Source organism: Panthera leo, chromosome B4 (genome assembly GCF_018350215.1).
Source record: "Panthera leo isolate Ple1 chromosome B4, P.leo_Ple1_pat1.1, whole genome shotgun sequence".
Taxonomy (NCBI): domain Eukaryota; kingdom Metazoa; phylum Chordata; class Mammalia; order Carnivora; family Felidae; genus Panthera; species Panthera leo.
In genome coordinates, this window is record NC_056685.1 from 55,397,175 (window position 1) to 55,418,035 (window position 20,861).

Genomic DNA, 20,861 nt, shown 5'->3' on the forward strand with positions numbered 1-20,861 from the left:
TCTGTCTCTCAGCCCATTTCAGAACAGCAACCCCCCCACTCTCCCTCCCTCATCCTGCCCTGAGGAGTCAGAGTTATAGTGTTCTTAGTACCCGAAAACTCAGCAAGAGAAAAATCCTTTCCTCTCCAGAGTCTCTGGGAAGGATTCCAATGGGCTCTGCTTGGTCACATGCCCCTCCCTAGACCACAGCTAAGTCAGGCAGATGAGATACTATATTGACCAGCTCAGGTCACACACCCACGGCTGCAATGCAGAGGATGTGAGTGAAAGCCCCACCAGATAATGCAAGTAACAATGTGTAAAAGGAAAAGATGTTTAGCAGACAAAACAAAAAATAACAACAACCAAAAACACCAAGAATAGGTTGTTACTACATTGCACGGGAATGGTCAAGGTTGATTTCCAAGCTTTTGATACTAGATGTTGAGTGATGATGATAGAAAATGCAGAGGTAGGAGCAGTTTGAGCCCATATGGAGAGTTGAGGTTTTACACGTTGAATTTAAGGTGACTGTGGGACATTCGGATGAGGTGATCTCTTGGAAATAAAGAGTCAGGAACATAGAAAGATATATGTTTAAAACGTAATTTTAAAATACAAGACTGATTTGTGTCAGGGTGCATCTTAATGCGCAGTGGGAAACCTATTACAGTTCTTAAGTGGGGAAGTTCTTTAGCAATAAATCTATAATCTATGTTGCCTATTTTAGACACCTCCGTATAGTATCAACCCCCTCCCTCTAGAAGCTGAACTTCTTTGCAGTTATCTCTCAACTCTCACCGCCTGGCGTGTGTTTGGGGTCGCCCTGCCAGAGCCTCCTTGGCCTGTGGATCCAGGCGAGGTGGCCCCGGACCACAATTCCCGGCATGCCTCGCGAGGGGCGGCCCCTGGCGGAGGCGGGGCCAGGAACAGCCACCCCCGCGAGTTGTCGGGCGGGGAGATCGGGCGGCGCCGAGCTGAGGTAGCGAGAGAAGAGCTCCCGGATGTGGAGAAGCTGGGGAGAAGGCGTGGGAGGAAGATGGACTCGGTGGAGAAGGGGGCCGCCACCTCCGTCTCCAACCCGCGGGGGCGGCCCTCCCGGGGCCGGCCGCCGAAGCTGCAGCGCAACTCCCGCGGAGGCCAGGGCCGAGGTGTGGAGAAGCCCCCGCACCTGGCGGCCCTAATTCTGGCCCGGGGCGGCAGCAAGGGCATCCCCCTGAAGAACATTAAGCACCTGGCGGGGGTCCCGCTTATTGGCTGGGTCCTGCGTGCGGCCCTGGACTCGGGGGTCTTCCAGAGGTGCGCATGTGCGAGAGTGGGCGGCGCGGCCTGGGCGGGGGTCGGGACGGGGAGCCGGGCCGCTGGCAGAGCTGGGGCTCCCAGGGCAATTGTTATTAGAAGGGGTGTGCAAGATCCGGGCTGGCTGGGCTCCGGTTGAGAGCCCAGGGAGGAAGTGCTCCAGCTTCTTCCTTGTTCCGTAGCTGCTAATAGTCTTGACCTGGGACAGTTCCTGTCCCTGCCCTTGAGAATGCCTTGAGTAAAAGGGGAGATTTCCCCTTTTCAACCCTGTCCGCCGCCCTGGTTGACTCACAGGGTAAAGGAGGCCACCCCTACGAAACCTCTGCGGTAATATGTGAACTCTTGTAGACAGAGGCCATTGGGGTTCCCCTGGTGCTCAGCCTCTGATAACCACTTGGTGCCGATCGATTAGGGAGGCATCGGGTTCATGAATGGAGTGAGGTGTCAAGGCTTTCGAGTTTCAAGCTCAGCTTGGAGATCTCTTTCTGACCTTTGAAAAATACTCCAAGCTATGTGCCTGTGAGTCAGCACAATCTAAAAAGCTACCTACATTTGTACATAGGTAAGAGATAGTGAGAAAACGTACAGCAGGCTGTTTTATGATATGCTTCTAAATGGTTTTTATCATATCTTTGGAACCTCTCTGCCCTAAAGACAGTTTTAATTGTTCATCATTCAGAGCCATTACCATATGCCATTTTGGTCAGGAGTTACAAGCTGATGTCATTCATAAAAGAAGATAGAATTCAGTGTCAGGAATGAGTTTACACATAGTAACTTCACGCTAATTGTGCTTCAGTTTGTTACCGTGGAAAGTAAATTATTTTAACTTTTTGATGCCTGGGTTTTTGGTTTTTAAAGAGATGATTGTTTTTGGAGCAAATTAATTGCCCACATTAATATGTGGGTAAATGATTTTCATTAAACTAGTCTTGTTTAAAAAAAGATACTCCCAAAGTAAGAATTTACGAATTTTCTTAATGTTTTAATCCAAACGAAGCCCTGGGTGGAGCAAGGTAAATAGGAGCAGGCACCCAGATGATAACACTAATGTAGTAGTGTAGTAGGAAGTGTGCAAAGCAGAGATAGGGAAGGACTTGGGGATTTGGTTCAATTCAGGAAACATTTACTGAGCCCTAATTTCTGCCATAGACACCTAAGGAAACACCAAGATGAAGTGACATGATTCTTGTCATTGGGGAGCTCACAGGCTTTGGACATTTTTTCATCCCTACAAAGAGTGCACACTGGGGGAAAATAAGAGGACCGAGAGAGGGTGCATCCAGACAACAGTGATATGCCATTTCTGTGAAATGAAGTAGAGATCAAAACTTACATTCACAGTAGATTAAGAACAAAACTCATTTACAACTCTTAGGTAGCATGTCAGGAAACTCCTTTCAACCTGGCTTAACAAAAGGTAAGGCTTGTTTCAGGTACAATGAGATTCAAAGGCAAAGAACGATTTATTCATTCAGCAAATATTTATTGACTACCTACAGTGACAGGCACTGTTCTGTGTCCTTAACCAGAGGTTGTAACACTAGCAGCAGTGGGTTCAGTCCCTAGTCTCAGGGAGCTTGCATTATAATAAGAAACAGGCGGTATACAAACAATATATACTATATTGGGTGTCGATAAATAGTTTCAAGACAAATCAAGCAAGGTAAGGGAATGGTGCCAGTGCCCTCCATCACCAGAATCTTCTATTTCTTTTTTTTTTTTTTTTTTTAAACATTTATTTATTTTTGAGACAGAGAGAGACAGAGCATGAACAGGGGAGGGTCAGAGAGAGAGGGAGACACAGAATCCGAAACAGGCTCCAGGCTCTGAGCTGTCAGCACAGAGCCCGACGCGGGGCTCGAACTCACGGACCATGAGATCATGACCTGAGCTGAAGTCGGACGCTCAACCGACCAAGCCACCCAGGTGCCCCAGAATCTTCTATTTCTTGGTTCTTCTGGATAGGCTCTCCCTTTATGGTGTCAGGTGGCTATGCCGAGTGCCTCAAAACAACTTGGCGCAGAAGAACTTGTTTGAACTCTAGTATGGTTTCTAGCAGCTTAAGGCCATGGATGATCTCAGCCCCCCAACCCCCTTAAGATGGCTGAGAAAACTCAGTGCTGCCAGGAGAATTTACTGTTTGTTCCAGGGACAACCTGGTGACAGGCAGGGAGCCTCTGAACCCCCTCTCAGAACAATTACTTTAGAAAAGTTTTCAGTTACAGCCCTCTTCACCACCATGCTTCACAATGTAAATCTACCATCCAAAACTGTTTCCTCAAGGACCTGAGAGCTATCTCTTTGAAATGCAAACATCCCAGTAGGTAACTCTCACTCCCTCCCAGTCCCTGTGGGAAAATTAAGGGCCTAAATTTGATGGGCACCTTGCTTCAATTTGCACCTTGCTGCCCATCCTAAAGTTAGAAGTGTGCTTCTGATCTGGATAAGCACCAGTTGACAAATCCAGATGGTCTAGTCACATGGACGGACCTCCTTTAGCCCTGACACGATACCTTTGCCTTAACACACCTGCCTTTAAGAAGTCTCCAGCCTTTGGGAGGGATTTGAGTTAGTTTATGCCATCGTTAACAAATTAAACCTGACCTTATCTGCATTAGTGTCCAGCTTTGTTTATCCCCTTATTTTACTGTTCCTATCCTTCCAGGTTTCAGTCCAGCCAAAAAGAGCTGCCCTCTTTGCAGCTTTAAAGTCTCTTTGGGTCATCCTTGAGCCAGTCACTTTGGCTAAAACAGCGCTTGTACTGGTACACTTTAGGGCCTCTTCCACTCTTGGAGCCGGTGATGGAGCCCCCCCTAAAGCACCATGTGACAGTTTCATCAAGAGAGAAATTGGAATATGATCACCAAAGGGCAATAGATGGTGGGAGTCAAAACCCAACAGATAGCCATTATAGCAGACATAGGGGATTTTGCTACGAAATGATTGGAAATATATGTATATATTAAGCAGTGATTTTCCTGTTTCCACTTATTAAAATGCATTTGTACAAAACTCCATGAAAGAATAAATGATTCCTGAAAACTTTTTCTGTACCAGTTTTATGTAATACATCTAGACTAGAGTATAATCATCTTGACAATAGGAATGGTACTTTATACTTCCAGCCACCTATGGTATCCGCTACTGTACTAGTAATAGAATTTGAAGACATAAAACCAGTATTTTCCTTAACCAGAAAAATGAGCATAATCTGACTCCTGCCTTCTCAGACTTACAATACTATATAATAATGTGATTTTACTGTTTAGTTCACATAGCTGTCTGCTATGTGACATCATTTCTAGGGATCTGGAAAGTTTAAAAAGGTAATAAAATGGAATAGCACTACGTCCTTAGTGAAGCTTTTGCTGATCCCCTCAACGGAAAGTAACTGTGCCTTTGTTTTCTGCACATAGCAGCATTGTTCATACCTTCTTTAGTGCGTGCACTATTGCAGCAAAGTACAGTCGTAGACCCTAGATTTGAATTCCTAGCTTCACCACATGTTAATTGGAACTTTGGGTAAATCACTTAACATCTGTGCCTCAGTTTCCTCATTTGCAAAATGGACTTAATTATCTGCTTCATAGGCTTGCTGAGGGAATTAAATGAGGTAGTGGTATACACAGCCCTTAGAATAGTATCTCTATATAGTGTGTGATCCATCCTTGACGTTTTCCCCTTGTATGGAGGGTTTTTACAATCTTCATCTCTTCCATGAGCCACAGTTACCTTACTTGTAAAATGAGAAAGTTGTAATTATCTTCAGAATTCTTCCTAATACTAGCATGCTTTGACCTTGAAGAATTAATGGAATTGTGGCTTTATTCTATTTCAGGGGTCCACCCAACTTTTCCTGTAAAGGGCCACATGGTAAATAATTTAGGCTTTGCAGGTTGAATGGTCTCTGTTGCTCAGTTCTGCTATTGTGTGTTGTGGAAATAGCCATAAATTACATAAGTGAATGAACATAGCTGTATTCCATTAAAAGTTTATTAACAGAAGTAGGCAGGCTGTGAGCCAGATTTGGCCTGGGCTGACCCTTTCTTTAACAGGTTGAAGAGTTTCTTGTGAGCAGGTACTCATTTGTCTTGGTATGCTTAATGTATTAGAACCTCAGTTAAAATGTGTTTATTTGGATTTAATTGATTTATTCTAAAGCTACAGTCCCAAGTTTGGAGCAATCTTGCTGCCCCTGACCTCTACTTTCTTTGACAAATATTTACCCTAGGAAGGAATTGAAGAAAATTATAGCTGCCTGATTGTGTTTTTCAGGGCTGGAAGACGCTTTGGAGATTATTTTGTTCAAAACCATGATGTAGTAATTGAGGTAGATTTTTCTGGCCTGCACAGAGTCAAAGTTAACGATACTTTCCAAGTTACTAACTTTGCATACAAATTTGGATAATTAGCAGTTGAGGAAAATGCTGAGATAATTTTTCAGTTAGTAAAAAGTTATTGTTTGAGATGAGTTTGTAAGAGCCTGATTTTCAACAGTGGTCCAGTGCTGTGTTAGTAAACCTCAGAATAAATAGATTTTGTAAATGTTGCCTAACATACTTGGGAAAAAAAACAAACATGAAGTTTCATTTCTAGGGTGTGGATTTATGATTAACGACAGGCCTGTGCTGTAGTGTCCATGAAATGGCAGTTTATGATTTGAAATAATGTACGTAGGCTTCAGGGTTGATATTCCTGTTCATCCTGTTAGATGTTGTATGACTTCATTTGAGGCTAAAGCCATTAGCATTAGGCTTTACTCTGTACTGGTTTTAAATTTTATTAGGCCTCTTTATTCACTTGCTCATTCTTTCTTTTTTGCTCTCCCTCTTCTGATTCCCTTAAACCAAAAGAAAATTATCTGCTTGCGTAGTCCCTTTAATAAATAATGATCATTGTATTTTAAGTCTACATATGGGATGCTATTTTCATACATACAGATTAGACATTTGGACCTTTGAAGTTGTAAAGTGAAGTTGTACTGTTCACTTTTTACTGTCTTTACCATCTTCTCATCATACCTTCACCTTCTCTATGTTAAAAGTAGATACTGCATTTTTATTCAGACATTTAAAGTTTATATACAAAATACTTTATAATTCTTTAAATTTTATAATACTTCAGCTCTGCAATTATTTTTTGATGGCATAAAAACTATTCTCATATTATGTAAGCTGTATTTTGGGGTTGCAGAGCTCCTCTTTATCTTTAGAGGTTTCTTTTAATGATTTGGCTTTTTATATTTGTTTTTTAATATCCATACAGTGTGTGGGTTTCAACAGACCATGATGAAATTGAGAATGTGGCCAAACAATTTGGTGCCCAAGTTCATCGAAGAAGTTCTGAAGTTTCAAAAGACAGTTCTACCTCACTAGATGCCATCATAGAATTTCTTAATTATCATAATGGTATGAATTTGATAGTTTATTCAAGATGTTATGTAATTTCTAACTTGCTAATTGTTTCATAAGACTTGTTTTCACATTTGAATTTAAGATCTTTTATTTCTCGCAAAGAACTTTGATGTTCTTTTCATTTGTTTTGTCTTTTTAAGAGGTTGACATTGTGGGAAATATTCAAGCAACTTCTCCGTGTTTACATCCCACTGACCTTCAAAAAGTTGCAGAAATGATTCGAGAAGAAGGATACGATTCTGTTTTCTCTGTTGTGCGACGCCATCAGTTTCGATGGAGTGAAATTCAGAAAGGAGGTAATCTGTCATATCAGTCTTTATTTTAGCTTTTGTGGAGAATCAGCTTTTTCATAGGTAAATAATCCTTAGGCAGGAGGGGAACAGTAAAAGAGAACACGTGATTCTTAACTGTAGTAGGCAATGACATTTATAATCAGTTCTAAGTCTTGTGATTATTGAAACAAGACAGACCAAATTCTTTGCTTTAACATTTTATAAATGGACGTTTTAACACTATTTGCCTTTTGAGGCAGGCAGGCATGTCATTTTTTTCTAGATGTGAAATAATTCTTTGTCCTAGACTTGCTTGGTAAATTCCTAAATTATATTAGAATCATGGGAATAGAAATCAACCAAAAAGTTCTGGAGGACCTTAAGAATGAATTGTAGAATTACTTCTCAAAATATGTAACTCCTGTATAAGAAGAGTTCCATAGTATTTAGCTGGAGCCAGATTTCTAGCTAGATAAACTAGTAAAATATGCAGTAAAGAATAGGATGAACAACAAATAGGGAAGTGTTGGAACATGCGTAAGGAAAGGCAGTGTGATTTCTGTTAGGTGCCCTGACATTTGTTGAATATAGGAAAGCTGGCCTAATTGTCTCTAACATGTGTAACTTAAAGGAGATAGTAAGGAAGATGCAGTGAAACTGGAGACAGTGCAAAAACAGAGCAATCAAGAGGATAAAGAAGGGCTGAAAATAAGACTCTTCTATCTCAACATATGAATGTTATCCAAACCGATAAAATGTACCAGTAAATATACTTACTGATTGACTTCATTCAGTATATGTTTATTGAGTATCTTCTCTGTGCCAGGTTCTATGTTAAGTTATATGTATAAAACTTTGAACTTATTTACCAAATCTCATAAATTCTTACTTCTTTTTTTAAAAAATGTTTTTCTTTATTTATTTTGAGGTTGGGGAGGGGTAGAGAGAGAATCCCAAGCAGGTTCCACACCATCAGCACAAAGCCCAATGCAGGGCTCGATCTCACAAAATGTGAGATCATGACCTGAACCAAAATCAAGAGTCGGATGCTTAACTGACTGAGCCACCCAGGTGGCCCAGAAGTTCTTATTTCTGAGGAAATAATTTCTAGGAAGAATCTATTAAAGCTTTAAAACAAGTTTTTGAAGCAAATCAAGGAAGCCCAGTGTTAAACTGAATATTGAGATTCATATGCTATATGATTAAAGAAGTTCAAGAAATATGTACATTAAATAGATGACAAAGCCATATAAAATATATCCATAAGTATTTTTAAGAAAATTAGAAATGTTTGAATAAATATCTTTTAACACTGAGACGTGAATGTTAGGGATAAGAGCTTTGTCTTTGTCATATATTTTCCTAGAATCACTGTAAAACAGAATGCTATTAAGAACAAGGATTCTAACCTAGAATGGTATTTCTTATGATTCTGTTCTTATGTTCCTTGTTTATTAAATCAGTACTACTAAACATGCTCCTGGATTAATCAATATTTGAAAAATCCTTCTGTTTCATATTGTATAACTTTTTGTAATTTTTTTTTGTTGTTAATGCTAGAACCTTACCATCTAATATAGTAGCCTCTTGTACTGTCAGCACTTGAGTGTGGTTAGTCCAAATTGAGATATGCATTAAGTGTAAAATACATACTAGATTTCTAGGATTAGTATGAAAGAAGCATATGCAACATCTCATTAATAATTCTTATATTAATTACATGTTAAAAAACATTTTAGATACATAGGGCTAAATTAAATATACTATTACAATTAATTTCGCTTGCTTCTTTTTACTCTTTTTAAACTGTAGCCATTAGAAAATTTAAAATTATATATGCGGCTCACACTATATTTCTATTCAACATCACTCTTCTAGAGATTACACTTTGTACCCTCAGTTTGTTATAGCCTGCCTGAATTTGTATTTTCACAAATAATTAAAAACCTTACAAAAGTAAATTTCTATTTAGCCCCTACTGTTTTGTACTATTATTGTTACATATAATTCTCTATATATTATAACTGCACAATACATTGTGGTTGTATTTTAAGCAATTAATGGTATTTTAAAAATTATTTTAAAATTATCATTTACCGCCACCTGCATATTTATCTTTCTCTATTATTCTTCATTTCTTTCTACTTATCTGTGCTTCTATCTTACTGTGTGTACCTGTTAGTAACAGCTTCTTTCAGCTTTTGTTTGTTGAAAGATGTCTATAATTCATCCTTATGTTAAAAGGGTACTTTCATTGAATATAAAATTTTGATTTACCTTTTTCCCTTCAGCATTTTAAGATTGCATTTGTAAGATGTTATCCCTTTGAAGATGCATCTTTAACGTGTCATTTCATTATTTCCTACCATCCATTGTTTCTTTTAAGATATCAGCTGTTTTTCTGATCATTGTTTCTCTAAATATAATGTCTTTTTTTCCCTTTTTTCCCTTTCCCCTGCTTTTAAGATTTTCTCTGTATCTTAATTTTTCATAGTTGACTCCCAATTTGTATTGCTGTGGGGTGTGTGTATGTGTGTGTGTGTGTGTGTGTGTGTGTGTGTGTGTGTGTTTATTCTGTTTAGAATTCTTTTAACCTTCTCATGTTTATAGGTTGATATCTGTCATCAGTTTGCAAAAATTCTGCGCCGTTATCTCTCCAAATATTTCTTCTGCCACATTTTTCTCTCTCCTTTCTTTCTGGGACCCAGATTTAAGTGTATTTTTAAACAATTTTAAGCCGGTCTCTCACAGTCTGTTCTGTATCGTTTGTTGATTTTCTCTCTGTGCTTCATGTTAAGTAATTTATGTTGACATATTTGAGTTCATTGATCATTTCTTCTGACTTATGTAGTACACTGTAAATCCTGTCCAGTGAATTATTTCAGTTATATGTTTATAGAATGTACATTGGAGTTATTTTTTAGAGATTACATTCTCAGTTGAAATTCTCCATCTTTTTTTGTTTTTCAATCTTTTCCTCTAATACCATTAACATATTTATGATATTTATTTGAAAATCCTCAATTGCAGGTTCCAACATCTGAGTCATTTATAGTTCTGTTTCTACAACTGTTTTTCTCTAATTACGGCTAATGTATTTGTGCCTCTTCATCATGACTCAAATTTTGTCATATGCCTGACGTAGAGACTGGAGTACAGTTGACCCTTGAACAACACAAGTTTGAATTGCACAGGTCCACTTATACACAGATATTTTCCAATAAATACAGTACAATACTGTAAATGTATTTTCTCTTCCTTATGAGTTTCTTAATAGCATTTTCTTTTCTCTAGCTTATTTTAACAGTACAATACATAAACAGAATATGGGTTAATTGACTCTTTATGTTATTGGTACAGCTTCTGGTAAACAGTAAGCTCTTAGTAGCTAAGTTTTGGGAGAATCAAAAGTTGTATGTGGATTTTCAATCATGTGGGGGGTTGGTGCCCCAGCCCCGGCATTGTTCAAAGGTCAACTGAATATATTATTTTCCTCCAAAAGGACACACCCTTTCTTCTATCAGGCAGATGGAATATGGAGCTAGTCACTTTGATCCAGTTAAGAGTTGTGCTGGATTCAATTAATTTCCCTTTACCTCTTAGTGCAGGTATCTTGCCAGGAGATAGATCTTGTATGTATTGCTAGTAATAACCCCATGCTACCAGGACCTTAGGATCTAAGCACCACAAAACCTCTAAGCCCAGCCTTGCAACCCATCCCTAGCTTCTTGTGCCGCAGTACACTCAGCAGAAGTCCTGTGGGGGAGTAATTGGGTAGGAAGAACTAGCTCTGTGTTTGGGATCCTACAGAAGACAATCTATGATTCTAGTCCAAAGGGCCGTGACAAACCTCTGGGTTCTCCTTACCCCAGTAGAGCTCCTCTGCTTATGCCAAGCTTGATCTTTCTCACTTCTTCAGAGTCCGCAAACATCCCTAGGGAGAAAACAGCCACTGATCCTTGTTCACTTAAGAAAGACTTGCCCCCTCATTGCTTTTCTTCAGAGTGCCACTTGAATTCTCTGGTCTGTTTATTGCCTGTCTCCACCACCAGACTTCACACTCCAAGAGAGGAGAGGGAGCCATATTCATTGCTATTTATACGCTGCCTATAAAACTATACTATATGTAGTTAGCTATCCAATGTATATTTGCTGAATACTTTTCATAGATTATATCAAACACTGATGGGGTAGAATTGAACAGAGGATGGTTTAGTTAAGGAAGTAAGTGGAAGTTGTTTCTAAAAGCTGTTACACAGATAATGACAGCCAAAAGTAAAGAAAGATTCTGAGGAATCACCAGCATTAAGCTCACAATCATGATGCATATCATTACACATTCATAAACACAGTTTTGGGAAAAATACAGTGAAAAAGCAAGAGGATCCCTATTTCCCAGTACTGAGGGCTCCATCTGTTACATCATGTTATAATCACTGCTGTTGATATTGCTGAGCCTTCATTACCAAAGATAAGAATAAATAAATAGTATTTATTGTTATGTTTAGTATATTTTCTAACTCTGCTAAGAGTAATATACAAACATTTTTATCAACATAAAGGTATTAATAATTTAATGAGGAAATCTTCAGTTTTCTATAATAATTCTATGAAAGTAATTTCTCAACCACATTAGATAAACACATACATTGTATTTCTATAGAAGCAAATAATGAGAAATAGATTAAAGCACTCGAATATTAAATAAGGATATTTTATGGCAAGTTCAGCCCTTTTGAAGCTACCTTAAGGTTGCCTTGATGTCCTCCCAGAATATTATATTAGTTTTTTTTTTCTTAAATATTTATTTATTTATTTTTGAGAGAGAGGGAGAGAGAAAATCCCAAGTAGACTCTGTGCTGTGAGTGCAGAGCCCGATGCAGGGCTCGAACTCAGGAACTGTGAGATCATGACCTGAGCCAAAACCACGAGTCAGATGCTTAACTGAGCCACCTGGGTGCCCCCCAGAAAATTTAATTTGTATAAATGCCTTAAAACCTCAATTATTCAGAGTTCATTTATAAAATACTTTATTTTTCTATGATTAGATAATAAGTAGTATAAAGTAATTATAATTATTACGTATTGTTTAATAATTATCAAATATAATTAGCAAAGATAAATCATTCAGCATTATTAGAGATTTTGTTCCTTTAAAAAATCTATTTAGCTATTTATCAAGATAGAAAAACATTTTACATTTTCATTTTACATTTTTTTTTAATTACTAAATGAATATTCAGTATTCAACGGAATGTAGACTTACTATAGCTTTTTGCTTTTAGTTCGTGAAGTGACTGAGCCTCTGAATTTGAATCCAGCTAAACGACCTCGTCGACAAGACTGGGATGGAGAATTATATGAAAATGGCTCATTTTATTTTGCTAAAAGACATTTGATAGAGATGGGTTATTTACAGGTTTGTGCCTTCATTTTGCAAAGATATTTTAAATCATTTTGTATATATACCTCCTCAGTTCTAAGGAAGAATTACAGCACAGTTCATAAAGAAAAGTATCAATCCCCAGAGGAAAGGAAATAACTGATAAGATTTATCTGAGGCATTGATCCTGTAGGTTTACACTAAAGTAATCTTTGGAGTCCATTCAGTAGATATGCAAGGAATTCTGCTACAACTGAGAAACGAATCAAATATTAAATGTTGTATATGTGTCCCGACCTTCATTTTATTCCATTCAAACTCTGTTTTTAATCCATGGTTTGGTTACTGTCACATTGGTTGTACAGTTGAATAAAAATCTATTGCTTTCAAAAAGAGACAAAACAAAAAATATATTAGATATGGAAGTGCACCAACCTGGGTGTCAGGAAAGCCAGATTATAGTTCTCTCTTTAACTGTGTGGCTTTGAGTGTACATTTTAATCTGTTCTGAGTCTCATTGCTCTCATTTTAAAATAAAGGGTTGGGAACGTCTCTCATATCTTTAGAGCCTACATGGTTACATCATATACCATTTGTTCCTTTTAGTTAATAGCAGTTATTTATTCAGCACTTACTGTGTGCCAAGGACTATACCAAACACTTTATATAGGTTATCTCATGTAATCTCCATAGCACTGGAATAGAGTAGACATTCCTGCCCAGTTTTACAGAGGAGGGAATGGCTGCTTGGAAAAGGAAGTACTTGGCTCAGGGCATAAATAGGTAGTAAGTGGTACTATTGGGATTTGGATTCAAGTCCTTGTGTTACTCAAAATCAGCATTTAAAAAACTCTCTACTCTCTGTAGTAAAAATTCCAATGTGACTCATGCTCTGAGGTAAAAGTATTTTTAACAGTCTCCTGGCAGTATCTAAGCAAACTGTAGACTGTTTAGTTAAGTTTGAGTACTCAGGAAAATTAGGTTTGACACAGGTAGATATCACCCTTTCCAAACTCTTTGCTAAGGGGACTGTGTTTTGACCCTTTCCTAAAGGGTAGAGAACAATGAAGTATCTCATCATCATAAGATTTATGAAGAGACTGAGAATTCTAAAAAATGAAATTTCCCGGTAATTGATTTTGACATTCAAATTATCACAGTCATAGGAAAGGCCTCCCTTCCTGCCCCCAGATCCCAGAATCAGGAAACTGTCCCTCCCTTTGTCCACGTGTGATCCAGACAGTTATTGTCTACCCTCCCTGTAGTTCAGGGATCTAAGACAATTCTGTACAATAGATACTACAGTTCTTTTTCCTCCGTTGTCTTGCCACTCAGTTGCAAATTGGAACATAAGTTCTGAGAACGTTTATGCTGCTTTTGGATGATGACAGGAGAGACTGTCAGAAAAAGGGGATACAGTTAGGGGGTTTCTAGAAAATTCCTCATGGTCAGAATATTGGAAGATGGGTATTTCTGCTTTATTCAGTCTTAAAATAGAAATCTACTTAAAAATGGGAAGCTTGCACTGTGTACATAGAATTTGAACAATATTATAGTGTATAGTTTGAATATATAGGAAACAAAAAGCTTTTCCCTGAAAACAGTTATTTATTGTAAGTCACTGATTTCACTGGGTTTATTTTTGTCAGTATCATAGAAATGAGTTCATTAATTAGAAGAAACTTTCTGATATGGTGAACGAATGTTAAAAACAGTACTCATGGCATTTATACTATCTTTAGGGTGGAAAAATGGCATACTACGAAATGCGAGCTGAGCACAGTGTGGACATAGATGTGGATATTGACTGGCCTATTGCAGAACAGAGAGTATTAAGGTAAAAACAAGACTTGCATAGCCTTTGCACTGGACCCTGACATATTTTTAGTAGATACGTTGAGTTGTGCTTCTAGACACTAATTTCTGATACTCCAGACATTTTAAGATCTTTGCAATTAGTTTGTTCATGTGAGGAAGATCTACACGTAAAGTATACTTATAGTTGGCTTATTCAGTAACTTGAGAAACACATGGTCTGGTTAGACCACTGTACTCAAAGTTCTTGCACTAGAAGCTGAAGTGTACATGTGAAGGGTAATGTTTGAATGAATGGGAATGGTTATTACGTTTACTGGTATTAGCCAGTTGAGAGGGAGTAATTAGTATTGTACTTGTACTCAGAGGTCTATTTTGGTTTCTTTTAGATATGGCTATTTTGGCAAAGAGAAGCTTAAGGAGATAAAACTTTTGGTTTGCAATATTGATGGATGTCTCACCAATGGCCACATTTATGTATCAGGAGACCAAAAAGAAATAATATCTTATGATGTAAAAGATGCTATTGGGATAAGTTTATTAAAGAAAAGTGGTATTGAGGTATGTGCTCCCTGAATATAGTGATGTTTTTTAAGATGATGATTCAGGGTCAAAGAACGTGTGAGGAAAATAAGAGATTTAAATTTTTAGTATTATCTATTAAAATATCTGAAATTTAGCCTTCACATGACTAGAAAGTTATCATACTTTTAGGTGAATAAAATTAGAAATTTGTCAATCAACAAATAATATTTCATATTTATTCAGTAAGTATAAACATATTATTTTTAAATAGGAGCTATCTAGTAATTCCCATAGGATCTTTCACTAAGAAAAATTTCAGAAAAAGTAAGTTATCAGCATTAAAAAAAAAAAGCAAATATCTTGTGGATTTTTAAGATGTAACCTATTCTTATGATTGATAAATTTGAATTCAAAATAATTTAATATTTAGTATATTTGTAAAAATGAAAGCTAAAATAGTTTCTAGTAAGATTTACTAGAAATCTTTCATATGTGTTCCTAATCAGCACAAGAGACAAGTTATAGACTTTCCTCTGGGTAAATCGAATTACAGGAGAATCTTAAATTAGTGTCAGACAATGTATGTTACATTTTTTTAACCAACAGATAGGATCCTTTCCACTGTAAACAGTGTCTTTATTAGACTATTAGAAATACAATGTTGTAAAGATTCATCATTTTAAAATATCTGTTGATTTTACTTAATTGGTCTTTCAGGAGACTACTCATTTGTGACTTGTATTATTTACCTGGTGTTATTTTATTATGAAATAGTTGATTTCTTTATTTTCTCATTTTGCCCTCCTTTCTCTCTTTCTTTTTTCTTTTAAGGTGAGGTTAATTTCAGAAAGGGCCTGTTCAAAGCAGACACTCTCTTCCTTAAAACTGGATTGCAAAATGGAAGTCAATGTACCAGACAAGCTAGCAGTTCTGGATGAATGGAGAAAAGAAATGGGACTGTGCTGGAAAGAAGTGGCGTATCTTGGTTGGTGTCTTATTATTCAGCCGTGATAAAGTGGGCTAGGGGTTTGTTTTTCGGGTTTTTTTGTTTTTTGTTTTTTTTTTTTTAGAAATAGAGAAATAATGGGGTGCCTGGGTGGCTCAGTTGCTTAAATGTCCAACTTTGACTCAGGTCATGATCTTGCAGTTCATGAGTTTGAGCCCCGTGTCTGGCTCTGTGCTGACAGCTCAGAGCCTGGAGCCTGCTTCGAATTCTGTGTCTCCCTTTCTCTCTGCCCCTCCCTGCTCATGCTCTGTCTGTCTTTCTCTCAAAAGTAAAGAAACTTAAAAAAACTTTAAAGAAATAAAGAACTAAGAAAGAAAATTCCCAAGATTGGCATAGTTCTAGAGAAATAGGAACTCTCTTACACTACCAAGGAAAGTATTAAATTGGGACAATCTTGGGGCGCCTGGGTGGCTCAGTCGGTTAAGCGTCCAACTTTGGCTCAGGTCATGATCTCACGGTCCGTGAGTCCGAGCCCCGCGTCGGGCTCTGTGCTGACAGCTCAGAGCCTGGAGCCTGCTTCCGATTCTGTGTCTCCCTCTCTCTCTGACCCTCCTCCATTCATGCTCTGTCTCTCTCTGTCTCAAAAATAAATAAACATTAAAAAAATTTTTTTGAATTGGGACAATCTTTCTAGAGGTTTGTTTGATAGTATATATCAAGTGTATCCTAGTAGAATGATTACTAGCACATGCTTTGGAGTCAGACCACACTGCTGACTAGTCAGTTTTGGTAAAGTAAGCCTTAACTTCCTCACCTGCAAACTGGAAATGCCAAGAGTACCTATGTCATAGATCTATTATTGTAAGAACCAATGAAATAATCTGGGTAAAGTACTTATCAGATTCCTAACATATAGGAATATGAGATACCTATCCTATCCTAACATATAGAATACCATGGATAAGTTTTGCTCTTTTCAAATATATCTACTGTTAACCCTTAAATTCCAAATCTAGGAAGGAAATTGGACAAATGTGCCAATAGTGGAGGAAAAAAAAAAACCCACTTAAATACCCTGCAAAAATAGAATATGCACAAAATGGAATAGTGCATAATGCAAATGGATATGATGAGATGTCACAAAATTTTCACTTCGGCATTTATTAAATATACCATGTGCAGGCTTGATTGGTTGCTGGGACTTACTGCCTACAGAGCGTGCAGTCAAATGTCTAATTTTAGATATTACTGATGACAAGTTATTAAAATACATATAACATAAGCCATGTAAGAAATAAATATTTACAAGGGTAATATGGGCCTCTAAAGAAGAAACACAGAAATGCTGTGGGAGCATGTTATCTGAGGACTTCAGGAATGGCCTTTGAAGCACATGTGACGATTCAGTGGAGAAGAATACTACAGAATCCTTGATAGAAAATGATCCAGTTTTTGTAAGAAGAAAACAATTTTAGTGGAACATATAACAGATTCTAGATATACTTATTATCTGCATGACCTTAAGTGAGCTTCTCTAAGCCTTGGTTTTCCTATTTATAATATATAATATATAATATAAACACAAATCAAACTTTATAAGGCCATTGGGAAGAAAATTGAAGATAATATAGAATGCCTATTACAGTACCTGCAGATAGTAATAACTGTGTATCATTTATGTGAGTAAATTGTGGAATTATATATGTGATAATATAGTGATTATCCATAAATACTGGTAAGTAGGATGATACTGATTTGTTTTATGCCTTTATTTTAAAAAAATGTTACTACCAAGAAAATGCATTACTTATGTAACATTAAAAAAAAACTATAAAAAACAGAGGTTAGAAAACAAGAAAACAGAGAATGGACTCCAAATTTTAATTTTAAAATCAGAGCACTATTTTGTATAGGTCACATAAATGTATAGAAACATATTCCTTAAAAATATCAACACTTATATAAGTAAATTTTAATAAATACATCTTTGTTTGAAGGGTTACACTATGCAAAGAAATGCTAACTTTAATTTTCATCTTTCAGTGAAAAAATTCAGATTTCAACATATTTAATAACTTTTAAAATTTCAGTAGGTAAATGTGGAACAGATTTAAAACAAGTAAACTCTTTTTTAACCAGCATTTTATTAGTGTAGTTGGATGTAGTAATAATTGTACTCAGAATGGTGAATCTAACGTACTGGGAGTCTGTGAAATTCATCATGTCAATACAAAAGAAAGGGAGAGAGAAGAGAGGGCAGGTTGAGAAAGGATGTAGTTTTGTCAGTGTGATGGTAATTCTTCAACAAATGAGTGATGTACAGGGGTGACCTGGGTGGCTCAGTCGGTTAAGTGTCTGACTTAGGCTCAGGTCATGATCTGACAGTCCATGGGTTCAAGCCCTGTGTCGGGCTCTGTGCTGACAGCTCGGAGCTGGAGCCTGCCTCGGATTCTGTGTCTCCCTCTCTTTCTGCTCCTCCCCCACTCATGCTCATCTCTCTGTCTCAAAAATAAATAAACATTTTTTTTTTAATTTAAAAAATGAGTGATGTACAAATCAGAGGGAACTATTATAGATTAAAAGTATGTAAAAATACATATCAACAAAATGCAGTATGTGGACTTTGGCTTCCGATTGAAACAAATCAACTATAAGAAAATTTGAGACAACTGGGGATATTTGAACACATACCAAGTTACTAGATGATACTAAGGAATTGTTGGTATTGTTAGTTTGATGATACTGTGTCACTTTTTAAAAATATATACTTATCTGTTAGAGAAATATATACTTATGTATTAGAGATAGATGCTGAAGAGTTTTGGGGTAAAACATGATGTCTAGGAATTCCTTAGCCCTCTTTCTCTAAAAAACGAAGGAGTGGAGAAAAGAGAAAAATATCGATAAATAGTCCAAAACATCGAAAAGTATTCCACATGAACTTGGGGTTCTTGCATGTGTTTAGGATTTTTTTAAATAAAAAATTTAATTCATAATTTGTGTATAGAATTTCTAGTAATTCTAATGTGCATGGCAATCAGAAATTATAGGCCATTCTTTTTTTAACAGGTAAGACTTTATTTTGAAGTGCTTAGGAAAAACCTTAGACCTCAATTACGCTTGTAAATACTTGAACATATTTGTTCCACCGCACCCATGGTATTCTTACATGAGTGCTTGAGGTCTTATTTAAGTTACCAGAATTACTGACTGGTTGCTTTTTTGCATTAACAGAAAGAGTATTCTTTGTCTCCTTGAATATTCAACCGGTGTTTCTTTTACTCAATAGGAAATGAAGTGTCTGATGAGGAGTGCCTGAAGAAAGTGGGCCTAAGTGGCGTGCCCGCTGATGCCTGTTCCACTGCCCAGAAGGCTGTTGGATATATTTGCAAATGTAATGGTGGCCGCGGTGCCCTCCGAGAGTTTGCAGAGCACATTTTCCTACTAATGGAAAAGGTTATTAACTCATGCCAAAAATAGAAATTACTGTAATGTTAGGAAAGAAAGTATACAGCCTTCTTCAGCCACTTTTATTTTTGATTAAGTACAATTCCATGTTGTAATGTTACAGAGAGTGTGATTTGAACTGTGATGTATCTTAATATATTTTAAAGCAAATTGTCACTCCAAAACATTCTGAAATAATTGTGCTCTACTTTTCTCCTTATGCAAGATAATTATTTAGAGATTAATACAATCTTTCTCAGATTTTTAGTAAATGCAAGTAAGAATATCATCAAAATTGACTTTGTATTGTACCCTGTAAAACTGTGTGTTTGTGTGCTTTTAATGATGCTGAGATTTTATTTATTTGGGGACAGTGTGTCTGGTAAGACATGCCCTTCTATTAGTTAATAAAATTACATTTCACAAACTTGATGAAAACTGTCTTGTTGCTATAGAGGAGACTTGCCAAACATTCCATGATTTCCTTTAAACACTGACCATGCAATCGGCACGAGAAACAAGCCACTAAACACCTGGGATAAAGCATCTGATTGTACTTTAGGTATGTATACGTATAGTGTGCACTACATGCAAATAGAGATATCCAAAAAAATTCATATATTTGTGAAGATTGTATATTGGTTTGGAGTAAACCATTTGCAGTTACCTCTGAGGTCAGGATCATTTTATATACAAAATTTGACTATCACCACAATTTTACAGCCACCACAAAGTACTCTATCTGCTTAAATTCCAAAAGTGAGGCGTCATCTCATAAATGTGGACTTTTACCTAATAAACACTAACCACTTCCTGTGGAACATTTACATCTATTTCCCCTGTAAAAAGAATTCAACTCTGGCAAGAAGCAAGTCATTCAGGCCAAGTCACACAGGAAGCTCTTTTCTTCTGTCAGGACTGGGTGTATTTGTACAGTTCAGAGTCTGACCTTACAGGCCAGACGTTGTTAGGAGAAAAAATGACCCTCTTCTACCCTAATTTCCATTGTATCTTGTGCCGGTTTTTTCTCCCGTCTTTCTGGCTTTTCCACTGCTGACTTTATCTTCTCCTCTCCCCTTAAATGTACACATTCTCAAAGATTCTAGCCCCAGTTCTTGTTCTTTCCAGAACCACATGTATATTCAAAGTTTAAGCTGTAGCCTCCATGCAATGACTCCAGAATCTAGTCTGTGCTGTAAGTTCTGACTGCACCTCAAATTCTTTGTTTCATAAGCCAGATCCCTGGACTGTACCTCTCAAATTTCATGTCATAGCCTTTCTCAATGTCACCTTTTCATGTCTTGTCAGATACCAACTCTTAACCTTGATACTACTAGCCCAGTGTCCTCTCAGTTTATCCCATACTTTTGCCAGATTAATTGTTCACACGTTCGCTGCTACCCTTTACAAAATCTTTTAGTGACTCCATGCTGACCACAGAATTTGATAAAACATTTCCCAGTCCAAATGTCCTCTGGATACAACCTGATATTTCCAGCCTCATTTCCTACTGATTCTTGTGGGTTCCTCCACCCCAATCGACTAAACTATTCTGTGCAATTCTCCAGCAATGCCTCTGTTAGCCTCTTCTTCTCAAGTTCTTCCTTTCATCACCACACAAATCATTCATTCCTCAAACTCCTGCCAGAATAACTCCTGAAGTAAATACTTTGCATAAGTATTGTGCATAGTATATGATTATAGTACTACAACTATTCTGCGGTCCCTGTTTCATTTTGGTGACCCATAGCCAAGTATAAGGAGACAGTTCAGTTCTC

At 37.2% G+C, this 20,861-nt stretch overlaps 1 protein-coding gene across 1 annotated transcript; it reads left to right on the plus strand.

The window, feature by feature from the left end:
- Window positions 1–912: 912 nt before the first annotated feature.
- CMAS (cytidine monophosphate N-acetylneuraminic acid synthetase) lies at window positions 913–19,515 on the plus strand. The gene is made up of 8 exons (XM_042946012.1): window positions 913–1,278; window positions 6,547–6,689; window positions 6,836–6,991; window positions 12,253–12,386; window positions 14,093–14,187; window positions 14,555–14,726; window positions 15,522–15,675; window positions 18,926–19,515. Exons 1-8 carry the CDS (start codon window positions 1,019–1,021, stop codon window positions 19,114–19,116), a joined length of 1,305 nt encoding a protein of 434 aa, XP_042801946.1. The 5' UTR covers window positions 913–1,018; the 3' UTR covers window positions 19,117–19,515.
- Window positions 19,516–20,861: the final 1,346 nt, after the last annotated feature.